This window comes from Brachyistius frenatus, unplaced genomic scaffold, assembly GCF_029030835.1.
Source record: "Brachyistius frenatus isolate BFR_SWC_R1_liver_20210118 unplaced genomic scaffold, ASM2903083v1 Contig_361, whole genome shotgun sequence".
Taxonomy (NCBI): Eukaryota; Metazoa; Chordata; class Actinopteri; family Embiotocidae; genus Brachyistius; species Brachyistius frenatus.
This window is the reverse complement of record NW_027210960.1, coordinates 177,178-194,981: the sequence shown is the minus strand read 5'-3', so window position 1 is coordinate 194,981 and position 17,804 is coordinate 177,178. Positions and strand designations below refer to the sequence as shown.

Here is a 17,804-nt window from a genome sequence, read left to right as displayed (position 1 = left end):
ACTCCTTGAGTGAAGCTAATTCTCTCATTTCCTCCAGTTACAGTAGAAATAGTTCATTCTTTTCTGCTGGCTCTGTGCAGATTTCAGTTAACTGACAACTCTTAGATGCTAGGCTTGTGTTTAACCTCTGTGAAATTGATTTGACAGTCTTGTACTGCTAATAGATGTTTTTGATTTTTTTTTCTTCAAATAAATAAATAAAAAAGACCAAATGTCACACATTAACTGCACACAGCCGTAGTGGTTTGGCAGAAATCAGGCAACATTATTTTAGGAGAGTACTGCAGAGCCACCAGCAGAAGGGGCTCTGGAGCCAGTAACGTGAAAACCATCTCGGTCAATGAAACAAGAGCAGAAGTGGCAGCTCTCCTGTTCCCTGACATGGGCAATTTCTGCCGTGTCTCCTCTCTCTGTTTACATCCCGCTGTGACCACGGGAGATCATTGTACATGGTTCAGGACTGGTTAATGGAGAAAGATAAAACGCCGCAACTCAGGCGAAGAATAGAAAAAAGGCACACTTGGCACATCATCAAGTGTATTTTATCCAGCTGCTTTGAGAGAGGAGGTAGTGGGTGCGTGCTCACAATACAGACCATGAAAACAATAAAATCACAGGAACATTGGCAAGATCTGATTTCGGCAGGGGCTGCGGAGGCGAGGTTCATTACACACATGGACATGTACGCACACTGAAAGTCCTGCACCTGTGCATGTGTCTGCCACAATGATTGTGAAGATCACAGTTATGAGTGGGGCTAGCTTTCATCCCTATTTAGACTTTTAAGTATTTGTTTTGTAGTGTCAACTAGTGTCACTGCTCTCCATAAATCCTCTTTCAACTGAGAAGGGGTTAGCAGTGAGTGTGACTCTTGAAAGCTTGGGAATGCTGTAAATATTTTAGAAGAGAGCTCATCTGAGTCATCCACCATTAAATTACTTTCAGTAATGGCTGTTGCCATTAAGTCATTATGGGCAGCATGAAAATTGTTGTGCTCGACGTTAAATCAACAGAAACAAAGAATTAAAGTCATTATAATTGAAGCTGCGCACGTTGCTGTTTACATAATAGCAACTAGGGTAGTCTTTTTTTCTCTGCCTCTTGTCTGTGAGCGGTTTTATGAGTGAGAGGTGTACATGTTGTGTGTTTCCATAAGCATTAATGTCAGCTGTCACTGGAAAAAAGTTGAGCAACAAAAGAAATGTAACCATGTTTGCACACGACTTTTGATTTACAGTCCTTTGTCCTTCAAAACATAAACCAGCGGCTCATCTAAATGAAGGAACATTCTGTAGTTTTCAGTTTCTTTTAGGATTGCTAAATTATAGGTTGCAGAGGAGGTTTGTGTAGAATACACAGATTTTCCCCAGCAACCCCCCTAAAATTAAGTTTTGGCTGTGGGCAATTACCAGAAGCACAGCTTTAATTAGCGCCAACTATCACTGTAAGTGCTGAGCAGGTCTGAGAATGTGGCTTCCACACACTGTCCCTGCATAGCTGATACCATCACACACTGCTGCCTGGGTCCTAAAAGTTCTCTGGATCAGGTGATGTTATATAGTTAAATACAGTCCGCCCACTTAGGGAAACTCATTTACAGCATGGCAGGACATCAGACGAAGGACTGGCGTGTGTGTGCGTGTGTGTGTGTGTGTGTGTGTGTGTGTGTGTGTGTGTGTGTGTGTGTGTGTGTGTGTGTGTGTGTGTGTGTGTGTGTGTGTGTGTGTGTGTGTGTGTGTGTGTGTGTGTGTGTGTGTGTGTGTGCGCATACATGTGCGGTGCCCTACCCCTCACTCATCTGATCATTGTGTGGCTTTTTCAGTGACGAGCTTTGCTGTAATCCCAGAAGCAAACAATATGACCTCCTCACATTTACATAGACTGAAACCTGGTTGCTTTGTTAGAGCTGTGACTCACACACACTGCGTCTCTGAATGACCTGGTCTAAATTTTCCACTACTTATAGGTGTGTTTTGTTGTTGTTGTTGTTTTGTCATTTTAAGTCACAAAGGGTTGATGAGCAAGTTGTTTCTGAGCTCAGAGCTGATAAGGAGCACAGCTGCCTCTTCAGAAAGTCTTCCGTTAGTTCGATTGCTGTGGCTTTACTATATATATATCAACCCTGACATGATATTAATTTAGATTTTTTTTTTTTTTTTTTTTACTTTGCTATGTATATTCAGACACATGATTCAGCATGGCATAATTATCCCACTGTCCCCCAAAGTGAGAGTTGATACCATGCATGTTACCCAGAACACGAGTGACACATCAGGATCAAGTTCAGTAGCTCTTTGATAAGCTGAAAAGCTACTCTTGACTCACCGCTAGCTGGCAGTAACAGATCTCTCACTTTAACTTCAACACCTCTTAAATTCAATTTGAAACCATGAATTTTTAACTACATCTAGATAGTATGTCAGAACTTTACCACATGGATTTGATCCTCTGACCGCTGAAGAGGCAGTATTACTTACATACCATAAAAGTACGTCGGTTGGGAGTTTTACACTGGTAAGTCGTAGAGCAGCAGCTGTGATGACTAACTTTTTAATTTTTAATGCAAAAAAGGACTTTTACTTCCTTTAGCAAAAAGAAAAAACAAGCAGCACAATTGCTTTCATTCATGACTTTTAAGTAATTCATTTTGTTCCTCGTAAGGTTTGAGACATGGATCTGCCCAAACATCTTGTGACTTACTCATCTTCACCAAGAGTTTTCCAAGATACCAGAGAGATGTATAAATGGGGGCATTGTGTTTGTCTGGTATTTCTTATGCCTTCTCGATCTTAACTGTCACACCTCAGCCATCCAAGGCATGCGTCTGTATGTATCTTGGAGGCCCTAAGAGTTCTGTTAATACGAAGTACAATAACCACTCGGTCTGAAAGACAATGCACACACGCACACAGGAAGCAAATCCAGTGCCAACGTGAGCTTAGAGTGTAGCCAGTCTGGAACGGCACCAACAGCCCTCCCCGAACAAGGCAAACCTAACCAGACCAAACCAGAGTGCTGCTGGCAGCCGGCAGGTGCTCAGTTTTTTTAAAGCATACTTTTGTTATGAAATTCTTCTAAGGCCCCTTAGTAGTTTTTCATGTAAACTAAAGCAGTAGACTTTAGTTTGTGTCTTATTGTAATGAGGGCTTCAGTGAATGATTAGTTACAATTTATATTCATCTTTTGATTAAAATTCAAAAATCCCTCTCTAAAACACTCTTTTAAAAGAATTTATATTAACAAATGAATAATGTATATTTATATTTATATAAGACTTTCAAAAAAAACCTCTACATGTTTCTTATCCAAGGATTGCCACGAAGAAACTTTTAAATCTAGAAAGCACTCCCACCCGAAAAGCTTCTGATCCGATGATTATTTTTTATAATCTATAAATTGTCAAATTGCTTGCTTTGTACAACAAACACTTAAAAGATGTTTAATTTACTATCACATAAGCAAAAGCATCCTCACAATTGAGAGATAGAGTCTCTCAAATGTTTGTCATTTTCACACTTCAATAAAGTAAAGTAAATTAATTTTCAGTTGAGCATCTGTTCAAATTGTTATATCTTTTATTGTGATGATACAAAATTCTAAATGCAGGTAAATGAAAGCCAATAAAAGTCACAGTCTAAAGATAAAAAGCGTTTCCCATTTTAATGTAGTAATATAAACAAAACATTTTCAATACAAAGAATTCAACTTTATTATGTTTCTATAGCTTTAAGCCCAGAGTAGGTGGATTTCACTGCATCTTGTCGTTTGCACACAGAAGCGAAAATACTACCGGAAATCTATTTCCACCCATTTTATGATTTTTTTATTTTTTATTTCTAAAGACACATGAACAGGTTTTTTTCTGTTAAGATGATGTTAGCAGAAAAATATTTGCATCTTAATTATTTGAATTATAGCAATGGATTAAACTGTGGAGATATTTAAAGCAAACAAAAACACCTTTTTTCAGTCATTTACAATAATTTGTGAAGGGATCGAATATTAACACAAAAAACAGCAAAGTTATTGCAAATGAAATCAAACATACTGTATATACATGAAATCTTTCTTTTTGCACATGTACAGTGTTAAGGTATTGAATTTGCTGCGTCATATTCTAAACTTGTGCATTAAATATCAAGTTTGAAATCATGAATTCACAGAGAAAGTATTGTTTTCTTCGTATAATCGACTGCGGGGGGAGTGATAGTTTTCTGAACATTAAGTAATTTGTTGAAACCACATGGATATATCTTCAGGACCCTCAAACGTCCTCAGTCAGTGTGTGTGTGTCTGTGTGTGTGCGCGTGCCTGCCTGCCTGCTTGTGTGTACTCACCACCCACTTCTAAACATCCGTGCCCCTCCTCCACCATCACTGGCCTCAGTCCAGTCTTCTCTTACCTCCCTCGGAGATCCCCACCAGGGCTTCTTCATCACAAACTAACCTCTAATGTTTGTCCCACTTTGCCTCCAGCAGTCTCCCACTGTAAGAAGTGGTGAGCAGGTTCTGCTAGCCAGACCGTGTCTAATGTGCTTAAATGGCCCTTGACGACCACAGCGACCTGTTAATGACTGGACCATCCTGTGGTCGTGGTCACTGAGAACTGGTCAGTTTATGGTCACCCATTAATGTCTGGTTTGGGCTTCGGAAGAAACTACATTGGCCACTATAAACTAACAAGAGGAGTCCACAACGCGACTGTTGGCTGGAACCATTATAGTTCGTATCTGCTGGGGTCTCACATGTAAAAAAAAAAAAAAGATCTGATCTGATTGTAGGTAATTTGAACTGTTGCCTAGTGCACAACATCTAAATTAGAAAAGGAATACAGATATAAAACCAATAATTCTGTTGTTTTTAACATTTGTATATAACTTACAGACCACTCTGTGTGATTGGCGATTAAAATGTAAGATGCTCCCTCCTTGCACAAGCTGTGTTGCATGCAGTTCATACTGGCTTCATTGTTACATTACACTACGTGTGTGTGCACTAATACAAACGACACTGCCACTGTGAAACATAAGGTCACGTACAAAAGGAAGTTCATATGTCAAGTAACAATTCGCCCCTATTATTACAGTGATGCCGGGTCCTGTGGACCCGAGGACGTATTCGACTTTCACCGCCGGTAGCTCTGCTCTGCAGCAGCTATTGGCCAACCACCATCCTCATCCTCCTCAGTGGCCACACTTTTCCTTCCCACTGTGGCCCTGAGCAACTGCCTTGCTTGTAGCCAACCTCTGAGACTCGTCCAGGACAGAGTTTAAGGAACAATTTACGACAGTAATGAAATTTCCTATCAGTATCAGCTGTTGTTATAACTGCCTATATGATGGGCTCTTAGTCTCCTGATGGCTTCAAATACTTCTGCTGTTATATTGGTTCCCACATCGGCTTATATTGGTGTTTCTACCTGTTCAATTAGCATGTTTGATTTCCTCCATTTCCACAAAGGTGTCACTCTGAGCTGATAGATCCACTTTGAAATATGGGTGCTCTAATCAGGATGTTTTGGGGTTAATCAGCGATCACTTGAAGCGGTATCGGCCGATACCGATCACAGGGTCTATTTTGAACTTTTTATTGTGTAGCATTATTTATTTGTTTATTTAACTATTTTGAAAATTAAGAGATAATAAATTATCCTTAATTCACAAATGTTTATTTACTGGCAGACAACATGTGCAGCATATCATACCAGGTTATTATGAGCGAGAGAAAAAGAGGGTGGATAGAAAACGGCATCATTCATGCATCATTATTATCATTCACCTCTCAAAGCTCACTTCTTAAGCATCAATGCATTTTTCATTATGAATACAAGCACCGCTGCGTCTTTGGCAGACAGTTTGTTCCTCCCCTCATCGGCAATATTCCCTGCTGTGATGAAAAGTCATCCATCTTTATCCAACAATTCAGCATACAGAGCATGTGAGGAGCAGCTGGTGGTGCTTGCTCTGTGGTTCAGAGACGCTTTCTCCTTCACTCGCATCGACGTCCTGCTGCTGCGGTCCACAGCCATGACGTCAGAAAGCAGCACATGTATGTGGGCTTGAGTGTTTCTGGGAATTATGTCTCTTTATCTTTTTTTTTATGAATAAGAAAAATTTAAACTTTATCAGACACCTGGATATACTGCCAGACCTGTGAAGTCAGTGAGTTTTACGTCATCCTCTCCTCTTCTGATCGGCCTTTTTGGAGACCAACGATCAAACTTTATAAAGCGAATATCAGCCGATCATGATCGGGGGCCGATTGATCGGAGCACCCTTAAAATACATCGGTGGCACTTAATTCACAAGAGGACCAGCAAGCTCGCTGAAAAACAGTAGGAAATATGATCTTTATTTATTATTTGGGTAAGGATTAAATACATTCCCACATACTCGCTGAGGGTGGGATTAAAATCACTGACCCATTTGCTTTATCTTTAATTTCAGGGATTATTTCTTTAAATATCTCACTAATATTTTACTTTCATTGTTTCGCACCACCTCTCGGTTTAGAGGATGTACTCTTACTGACATGCTCTGCTCCACACACACACACACACACACACACACACACACACACACACACACACACACACACACACACACACACACACACACACACACACACACACACACACACACACACACACACACACACACACACAAACTTTGTGTCCCAGATCTGTGTGGATGCACTCGTACCCAGGAGTGGGGATCCCACCCCGTTTAGAAGCCAGCCCTTGGTCTCTGCAGGTCACCACAGGAATGCCAGCAATGTTGCCTTCAGTATGGTTCCCATTGTGTCAGAGAGGAACTCTGTCAGTACTGATTTGTATTTTAGTGGCTGCAGACATTGTCACTATTAGGCAGATGTCACAGAAGAGACAGCTAGGAGGTGAGATAGTTATTTCAGTTCACACACATGAACCCAGGGCTTTGGTTATAGTAAACAACGTGGAACAATCCGTTGTCAGAGAGAACAAATCCTTTATTGTTTATTTTGTATTTCTTCCTCTTATTAATTATCTATTGCACCTTCCAAGGAGGTGAGATGTGTTGCTTGCTCTTTTGTCTGTCAGAAACAAAATGAGGGCAGCTACCAGGATGTTGTGGGCCGGGCCTCAGATTAATGTTGAGTCACCTGGACAACATGGGAGGACTGGACTGTGGTGTAAGGTGAGAGGCAGCGAGGCAGCAGAGAACAGTCTGAGTCATGCAACAGAGGTGCATTGTGCAGTGTTTGGTAAATTAAGGTAGAGCTGGAAGGTGTGAACAAGAGAGCAATCAACTTTTTCTTTTTCCACACGAACATTGTTCTTGTTAAGTTTGTCTGTGTGCGTGAATTTGAATTTGGTGTGCGTGAGGATGTCAGGGCAGTGTGATCCCACTGGAGAGTCCGTGGGGAGGACATGATCTCAGGGAGGATCCCGTCTGACTCGCTCAGTGCTGGGAGTTTCTTGACTTCCCCCTGTAGGTCGCTGAAGAATTTTCTATTTGTCTTCTGCTTTGGTAACAAGTGTGTGAGCCTCAGATGTTTCCGCTGCTCTAAAGCACCAATGTAAGTGCAACTGGGCCTGTTTGGTAACATTGTGTGCATAGAAAGTAATGCGTCATCTGAAGGCAGAGCACTGTTCCTAGAGAAGACGTTGCAGCTTCCTGTTGCCTCACACAACTCGCCCTGCCCTCCCACATCCCACCCTGTCCTGTCCTACCTTGTCCCATGCAGCTCCGGATGTTCCAGCCCCGCCCCACGTTTGCCAGATTGCTTTGGCGCTACGTTGTGTAATGCCAAACTGCCATCATGCGTCACTGGGAGCACCCGTCCCACACACACATACACAGGAGTGTAAGTACATGAAGTAGAAAGTGAGTACAAAGTAACATCAGGCCACGGCATGGACCTACCTTTATTTACAGCGACCGTACTCGTGTTATGAATTTATTAATCAGCCCTGTCATTTCATATCCATCTAAAATAATTGTTCCTCTTACAGAGGAAATGTAAAGTTATGATGTTATCAGCCTTACTTTCATAACGAGTCTGCATAGAATGATTTTTTTTATTATTCATACTATTTGTACAAATACTTTCCTCGTCCCTGTCAGACAACAAACTTTGAGATCTGAATTTATGCTGCAAGAATGCCCCAGTTCTCATTCTTCTTTTTTGTACTCTACTCTGCCAGCACGGTTCAGCCAGTGCTCACATTTTGACTGCTGCTTTGACCACCAGAAATTAAATGAAATGCAACATTTAATGATAATTTATTGAGACCTTTTCAGTGTGTGGCCTTAGTGTTTCTCTACACAGCAGCAGTATGGATACTGGGATGACTTGTTTCTAGATTTCCAGACTCAAGAACGAAACTCTGGCAGCATCACCGTGCACCAGACATGAAACCAGCACCGATTTTTGACTGTTTTCTCACTGGAAGCCGAATTGAAACAATAAATAATCAAGGGGCCAGAAATGTAAACTAGATCGGGCCCTCAGAAAGACAGCAGGTCCTTAAGTATGCTAATGTTTCATTCTTTCAACAGGAACAGTCAAACATGAATGAATTCTATCTGAGTAGAGTCACTTCTTTTCCTGCTGTTCTTGTGTTCATTATTATTGCACGTCACTCCTGTGGGTACACACAGCATATACAATGGGCATTGGGCTACTATTGGTTGTATGTGTTTGTGTTCATCTGCATGTCAGTTGTCAATGGGAACAGTGGGGAGAAGCAAACTTATAAACTTCTTTGTTAATGAAACATTACACATCATTTTTTTACCATTTTTTCAATTGCTGTGTGTGTGTGTGCGTGCGTGCGTGCGTGCGTGTGTGTGAGAACACTAAATGGTTTCGGTGACTCAGCTTTGGTTTCCATCTTTGATGGTTTCCATCTTTGATGGTTTCCATCGAGGGCCTCCGCTCTGTATCTGTTGACACTTTGATGATCCTCCAGGTTATTCCTTTTACATAGTACTCCAACTTCATCATAGTTGTGTTTTTCAACTTTTCCTCCTGTCCTATTTAACTCGTACAGTAATGAAAGCAGGAGGAACATTTAGTGAGTAGCAGAGGAAGAGCTCCCCTGCTGTATCGAGTACCGGAGACACACTCCAGATGCTGTCCCACATATAACTGTCTTCATGTTATCAGTCAGGATTTGACTCACGACTGCCACATTCTTCCTAAAGTAACAATGAGGGGGTCTTCCTCTGACTCAAAACACTTCTAAAAGGTGGACTGACTCCCACTTTGTTTTTCTCTGTTTTCTTTTCATGTTCCTTTCTCTCTTGTCTATCTGTCTTTATTCGTCTGTCTTCCAGGGACCACACATAGCTTCCGTGACCCTGGCAGCCTATGAATGTGGCTCTGTGGAGTTCCCCGAGCCGCCCTATCCAGACCAAATAATCTGTCCCCAGCAGGAAGCAGCATCATCAGGCTCTGATGCTGAGACGGTGGGCGTGGAGGCCGTGGGGGTGGACGCAGCGGTGGGGTCAGCAGCCCTCCAGGGAAGCATCTCTCTCTGGACCATCATCTCCAAAGTCCGCCTCGAAGCTTGTATGTGGGTAAGCGCCTGTTACACACTCGCTGTGGCTTCGATGAACTGAAACCGCTAAAACATGCAAATTTCAGTGGCAACTGCTGAATCTGTACAGAATTGAGCTCACAAACATTTCTGGTGGCTGAGTTTATTCACAGTTTGCATTGACCTTACACATTTGCCACAGCTTTGACCAATATGACAACTTTTTTTAAATGCCAGTTTCTCAGGAGCAAAGAAAACCTGCCTTTGTTTACTAACTTTACTAACATCCATTTCTCAATTTAACCAGTGGGTTTTTTAAGATGTTATTAGGTAGAAACATTGTAGAAACATGAGAATTACCAAAATTGAAGGCTTTTAGGGACCAGGTGCAAACTGTTCATGTCCACAGGCTCCAATTTAATGGACATATCAGACAATGATTTAATTGACTTTGTTAACATGTGAATTATGCTGTTTTACAACTATGAAAAATGTTCAGCATCACTGTCATATGTAGCTCATCGTTTACTTCTTTTTGCAATAAAGACTTTAGTCTTTAGTAAAGACTAAAGTTAGAACAGACACAAATTTGCATGAACACACGGTGCAAATGCATTCGTTGATAACTACTTTACTTGGAAAACCCTAGTTCCTTTGTGTGAAGTTCCCCCAAGCAGCGTCAGTGGATTCACACTTCTAGCCAACCCTGTGGCTGCCATAAAAAATAAAGTATTATCAAACTTTGATCTATTTTTAAGGGCAAGAACAGAAACATTTTCACCTAATTATAGTAAAAAAAAAATGTATTCAAATAATAGCTTGTTAAACTTTCAGTGTCTTGTTACGCTTCAAGCGAGGCTCTGGTGGTTTATCAATGACTCATGTGTCTGAGATACCATGAAACCGCGGACAATAGATTGTGCTACTGTCGCACATGCACACGTCACATACAGTATATGAGAACAGATATGTGCCTCTGTGACCTACAGGTCACCCTCCATTATCAACTTTGTTGTAACAGCAGTATCTTTTTCATATTTTATCATAAGTTTATTTTCTCATGACAGAAAGGCAGAACTGCTGAACATTGAAAAAAGAGAACTTGGCCACTGGTGTTTGATATGCGGCTTTGTTGTCTGTATTCCTGTTCCTCATAACGTGGAAGGTGTAGAGGTTAAGGGGAAATCACATCCTCTGCTACATCGGCACTACCTGGAACTTTACAGGAACTAGACAGACTTTCCACAACCTGTCTTTAATTGTAATTTGCCTTCTAGCTTCCTTATTGTTGTAATATGTTAACTATACACACAGACACATGCTTACTTGCAAATGCAAAAATGGGAGCATGAGCAAAAACGCATTTAATTGAAGATTTTAGGTTTCCCATTAACAAATACACATTTTTGGTACAATGCTTTGTAAGGGCCTTTTGTTTATGATATTTTTTTAATCTACACTCTAACCTTAACATTAAACACGTTTATGTTAGACCACATATTTACATCCTATTTAGTGTTTGTGTGCAGTCACACCTAACCAGCAGGTAAAACGTCCTTCATGTTTGAGTTATTGGTGCAGCGTGTTCGTTTTTTTGGCCTCATAATGGAGTCATATTTCCTCTAAGCCAAGCTGCAGCCACACCAGTAACAGCATCTCGCTCGGAGTGGGGATATCAAAGTCTGTATTTGTGGGTGTGTGACCCTGCCATCCAATCCCCTTGGATTCACAACCGCCCAATCACCGCTACCCCTGTAACCTCAGCCTGGCACGGCAGAGGCAGAGGCTCGGCAGCTCTACAGTTGGAGACACCTGTTGCGCCCACGGTTTCAAAGCACCCACGCCAGCATTCCCCCCTCCTCCTCCTGCCAGCCTCCCACCTTCTGGATATGCTGCTGATGAGACATTCCCCTCCTCACAACCACCACTACCTCTCCTCCTCCTCCTCCTCCTCTCTATTTGTCTTTTTTTCTGGGCGCCTCTCTGACCACCACTGCATGTCCCTTAAGTGCTCCACTTCAAACACCACCACTGTGCAGGTGGACGTATTTCATTGCCCCTACACAAACACACACAGCCGTGTGCTCACAAACGGAGACAGACCTATTGAATGGAGCAGCTGCCAGGGAGATTAAGACACATCTCCATTATGAGAAAAAACTGGCAGATTTCATCAAAGACTGCAGTGTTAACAAGAGAACAGGGTGTCCAGATTAAAGACGTGGTCTGCCAGGTTTGGGGATAGCGCCGCCTCCTGAGAATGATTGTTTGGGCTTGTTGTCGCTGCCATGGTTGCTAACTACCCACTAATCATCTTCTGGCTCAGCCATTCAGCAACATACAAGTAATGTGCCTGCGAGTAGTTAGTTCTGCTCCTCTGGGAGAGAGATCGAAGCTGTGATTTGTGTTCCACCTCGATAACTGAATTCAGTGCATTCAGTTCATTTCTGTCTTTGCATTGTAGGACGTTAGGGAGGTGTGGAGCCTCAAAATCATCCATTTGCTGTCTGTAATTGTAACTTACACGAATTATATCCCCCCCTCCTGCACCAGTACTCTCCTCTTGTGCCTGGAAACATTAAAGTAATGAGCTTTGAGCAACTCCAAAAACACTGCATTTCTTGGCGGCTGTTTTCATTGTGTTAATTAAGTCTGTAACCCTCACCCCCCTCACTCCCCACACTCCTTCCCCGTTCTCATGTTTTGGCGGATGAACTTGGTGAACCGACCGAAGTGCTGAGGATTTATTTGACTCAAATCACTTCCGCTTTCTTTCCGTTAAGCCCCCCTCAGTCACACAGGCTCCAGTGCTTTATGGCCACAAGCTCCTTTTGGCTGTTGGATATTGATATCTTAGTTCCTTGGACCCCCCCCCCCCCTCAACTTGTTAGCACATCTTAAATTTTCAAAAAGCACTGCATACCACATGTCTGAAGTAGTTTGGAAGAGAGCATTTAGCAGTCCAATTTGTTGATCTGCGGTTTAGAGGTAGCACACGGTTTTTCACCTAGCCCGGGCCTGTGTTTAATGTATCCACGATCGTTTAATAATCTGTAGGATTTTCAGTCTCGTAAATCCTTTCCGTTTTATTCCCATTAAGCGCTCTGATCACACAATCCCAGACCTCAAGCAATGCAAGCTCCCTTGGGTTTTGGATATTGATATTTTTTCTTCATTAACCCCCCAAGCACCGTCGTGGTAATAGATAACAAATATATGGGAAACTTAATATAGCATTTTTTTTAGCCAAACCACATAAAGCATGAGCAAAAATAGAATTTAAAGCAATAAAATCAACCACAACATATAAATCAAATTCAGTTAAATTGATACAAATAAACAACCTGCACTGAATATACTGAATGTACAGACAGAAATGTATATAAAGAGAAGATAACACATATTATAACAGTTGATATAATAGAACTGTAACTATAATAAAACTTCTATCGTCCGTGTGTGTGTGTGTGTGTGTGTGTGTGTGTGTGTGTGTGTGTGTGTGTGTGTGTGTGTGTGTGTACGTACAGGGTGCAGGTACAGCTATAGGAGAGCTTCCTCCCTACTTCATGGCCCGGGCAGCACGGCTGTCAGGCGCTGAACCTGATGATGAGGATTACCAGAAATTTGAGGAGATGCTGGATCAGACCGAGTCGGCACAGGTGACATCCTGCTTTCCACATCATCGTTAACCCTTCATCTTCATCCCTCTCTGTTATCTAACCCCACACACAGACACCCCCTTTCTTCTTCATCCCCAACAATGCTCATCTTCATCATCTTACTTCTACCTGTTTAACTGCATTGTCACATCTTTTCTCTCTCACGCTTCTGGGCTTCATCTTTATCACTCTCTTTTTAATGCTTTTATATTTTCTGATATTTTTGTGAACTGGTCATTCAAATGAAGTGCTTTCATAACGTTCTGACTAAGAGATCAGCAATGATGCACTTAAAAAAAAAAAAAAAAAAAATCCCTTCATTTAGGAAATCTCTAGCAGAAAAAAAAAGTTCTCATTTCAAACATCCCTGCAAACGTTTCAACAATAACTAACATCTCATTGTAAATATTTATTTTTCCACCCTCTTGTGAATGGAGGAGGGAGAATGAAGGGAAACATGCATGAGTTTTTCAAAAGGCTTTTCATCACACCTGTCTGTCCAGTATTCATTCACAGGAATTGTTTTTCTCTCTCCTCAAATGTGGAAGACAGGTCAAATGCAGAAAAACAACTGCATCTGTAAATGCTTTTTAAATTTACAACTGACTCTCTTACTCTTGCATTTGCAAGTAAACTATGAGACATTACCAAACTTTGAGCAAATATGAGTGTATCCTGAAAATTAAAGGAGTTATTTGGGAGAATGTTTCTTATTGTTTACAGAATTTATTTTCCTTTCCAGCATGCAGACGGGAATAGTAACAGTCTAGCTATAGTTAACAAGTGAATGCTGAATAATTCAGTACTTTCAAAAGAAAGAAAAAAATAACTGGAAGGTATGTGTCCGGCCATAGCATACAAAATCTGCAATATATGAGGCCATGTTTGTGTGAAAAAGAGAAACACATCATTACAAAGTGCCTTTAAGTTTTTTTTCCACAGTTAGTCAATCTGTGTATTGTGTTGTCTTCAGTTCCTCAAAATCTGAATCATCTTCAGAAACTGAGATTCTTCAAGCAAAAGCTTTTTTTTTTCATTTTTTTTTTTTCAGTTTTAGGTTCAGGTTTAAGTTTGTCTGTGGACACCCCCCCCCACACACACACACACCCTCCCCTCCCCTCCTGTCCTTCCAGAGGGGTGAGGAGAGTTGGGTACCGGAGGCACATGGAGGGCAAACTGGGTGATGCTGCCACACCACGCTGAAGTTCTGTTTCTGAGCGCCGGGTCGGGATCGAGTGTCACGGGATGCTTGTCGCCTCAATGGCTTCTGCGCGCACCCCAACGTCGAGTCAGCCAGCCTTTAAAGTAGCTTCTTACACTACCTCCCATCGACGGAGGGGGTGGGGGACGCAGAGTCATCCGGTCCTGAGTGAGGAGCCGACTAAGGGGTGTTTGTTTTGGGTTTTTTCTCTTTTTGTGCTGCTGACTGGTGTGTGGCACCTGCTCTCAGCTCCACTGGGTGGGATGGCTCCAGCACCAGCACCAGCCCCCCCGGTTCAGACCGCATGTCTGAGAGCACAACTCTGACATCACTCACTGATAGTGGGTCTTATAGTGAAGTGGCGCTTGCATGTCTTTTCCCCGACCAAGCAGCAGTGGGATGCAGGAGGGGCATTGCTATTTTGTTTCGTATTCGTGGAAGGGAAGATTAGAAGTGACGCCGCTTGCTGCTGTCTCAGTACACAGCCTTCGTCTCTGACATCGTTTCTTTTTCTGTCACGAACTCTGTCTCCCACCGTTCATCTCGCTCTCTCTTTCTCTCTCTGGTTCTCTCTCATGATATTTGGCAGCTGTGTGTGTATGTTTTTAATGTGTGCTCTGTGATTGGACAACATCTGGAGGCAGGTTGCTTGCACCAGCGAGGACCTGCCACATACGGAAACATTTTTTTTCTCTCGCCTGGGCTTTTACTATTACTCGGATGTTCTTGGGGTTCCCTCTTTCGCTCAAGGAGATCCCGCAAATCTTCGCTGATTGTCACTTGTCCACCTTTTACCCTTTTTACATCTTTTAAGGTGGAATGAGCCATTAATCCTCTGTGGATTTTTTTGTTTGTTGTTCTTTAACTGAATATCAGTATCTGTAGAACAAAGCGGAAACGGACTCCACTGGGATTGGAACGGAGAAACTGTGGTATTGTTGGATCGTTGTGTATTAGGCAGGAAGTAGTTAAATTTTGTCGTCAAGGATGTGACCTCCCTTGAACCTTACACTGCTCCACATACACACTCACCCCCCCCCCCCCGTGTGCGCAGCGCGCACGCACACACCCACACACACAGACAGACACACACACACACACACACTCTCCACCCTGTGGCAGCTGGATTAGGATGCTGACTTTGTCCCTTGCGCACAAGTCACAGAGGTTTGTAGGTGCCAGTAGTTTGACTTCAACCCAGTGGTATTTCTCAGCCTGCACGTGCCAACTTCCTGCCACAAGTGCACGTGATGCACAGCAGCGAAGCACTCTGGTTGTTTTTTTTCCTCATTCATTCAACAGAGCTATTCAAGAATAATGAAGTCATGGCTCTTCTAACGGCTCCAGACGCTGATGTCATGAACATCAGCTTTTTTCCTCCTCTTAAATCTTGTGCTCGGTAGGAGAGCGCTCTGCGTGCTGAAGAGGAATCCTCCTTGTGGACACAGACAGTTCCAGAAGATCCTGCATTGATCCTGTTTGTGATCGCTTGTAACTTAATCATGAAGCTATTTCCTGGCTTGTATTTTTTTTTTTTTTTTTTCTCCATCTGGCATGGAGAGGGTTAACAGGCTGTGAATTCTTGATTGCCAACTCCCAGGATCGTATCTCCTGTAACTCAAATCAGGGCCATCTGCGCTGGGCGTATGCCTGCCTTCCCCCCTGGCCTACTGCACTCAAAGGCTCTCTGTGCTGTGGTTTGCCCAGCCCTGTCACGTGACTTCTCTGAAAATGCCCCCTCCCTCCTCCTCCCTCTTTATTTCCAGTAAACTGTTTGAAAGGAGGGGGGTGAGTCAGAGTAAAACCAGCTTCCCTTTAACCACAGCTTGTTAAAGAATTTGTCAACGTGGACTCAGGGGTGCATTTGTGTGTGTCTGCGAGTGCGTGCGCACTTCTGGACAGATCTGAATGCGTACCTCGTCTTTTTTCTTGAAAGGGACTGTAGCTTGGATTGCGTCAGGAGTCCTTAATCACTCCACTTCCTGTGCCAGACAGAGCGGGCGCGGGCTTGTCAGGAGTTAATGAGATGAACTTTAGCCGTCTTCGTGTCGGGGGGCTCGCTCGCGACTGACTGCTCCGGAGATGTGTGTCTTCTGTGTGAAAGACTTTCATTGAGAAAAAAAAAAAAAAAAAGAAAACAGAGAGAGGGAGAGAAAAAAATGTGCGTGGGTGTTGACTGGTGTATAGGCTATGCATAGATTTTTCCTTGTCTGACACTTTAATTTTCCACATGGCACAGAGTGCCTTGTCGTTGCCTGCTTTTTGTCTGCGTTTGAACACTGTACCTAATCACAGCTAGGAAAGCCCACTGAAAACAACAGTTTTGCTTGACCAACCTTTTTCACCGTGAAAAGTGACCAACTTGACAGCGATTACAAAAAACATGAATCCCATTGTACTGTATGCTGTGTAATGCATTGTAGATGAAAAACAGGCACAGCAAAAAATAAAACAAACATTCCTATTGATACTGGCAACTGAACCTGTTTACATCGACAGTATATTGATGCCCACTATGATAAATTCATGGATTTGGAGTTGCTGGGTCAAAAATGGTCTTATCCGTGGTCTATCAACTTTTCTCAACTTTTTCCGCCATCACCTCTCAACTGTAACCATAGATATACAAACTAACATGTTAAATGTACAGCTAAGTCTGTTCCAGCTTTACACATTTTAATACACAACATACTCCTTCCTTTGAAGGAGTGTCTTTTTAATTCATCTCATTTTCAGTCATTCATCCCGGTGACATACTTGAATTAGTGCTGATCTGTTATTCCTCCCCTATTACATTAATTCATATGCAGTACATTAATGGGAATCAAATACAAACAGATGTGGTATGTTTGTTATGCTCAGCAACAAATGCTTTACTCAGCAGTCACAGATTCAAAAGTGGTATTTTGTAAGACTTAGGTAATTGAAGTAGCCTGTGCTCATGAAACTCATGGTGTGGAGTGAAACCGGTGAAGTGATGATTCTTACTGCTACTTATGATTTGCTTATTCAAATGAGTGACTGACTAATCTGAGCACGCACCTGGAGTATATGAGGGGAAATCCAAAAATATAACGGATTATAAGTGGGTGTTGTTCCCAAACTGCAAAGACTGCTGAGTAAAGGCTTTGTGCTGAGCAGCCAAAACTGGAACCAAACCTCCATCGCTTTTATGACGCTGTACCCTTGACAAGATCTTACCAAACGTAATTGCTGCTAAGCCCAGCCCCTACAGGCTGGGATGGGGATGGAGGACAGAGGGGAGGGGGGGTGGGGTGGAGGGGGAGGCAGTCCTTGGCAAGCTGCCTGGCAAAGATGGTGATTTTCCATAAGCCGCCAACAACAGAGTCTGAATGTCTGAACCCCAGCCATCCAAGATAAACGCTTCCCTGGTCCAGAAATGCAGAAGAGAGAGAATCCAA

The 17,804-nt window shown here is 42.5% G+C and overlaps 1 protein-coding gene across 2 annotated transcripts in view; it reads left to right on the top strand.

Moving 5' to 3' along the window:
• LOC138636206 (vacuole membrane protein 1-like) overlaps nt 1-17,804 on the top strand; it is a 53,357-nt gene that overhangs the window by 10,738 nt on the left and 24,815 nt on the right. For both annotated transcript variants that reach the window (XM_069724100.1, XM_069724099.1), the window contains exons 6-7: nt 9,320-9,562; nt 13,050-13,181. In XM_069724100.1, coding sequence (XP_069580201.1) covers nt 9,320-9,562; nt 13,050-13,181 — 375 coding nt within the window. The remainder of the gene's footprint in view (nt 1-9,319; nt 9,563-13,049; nt 13,182-17,804) is intronic.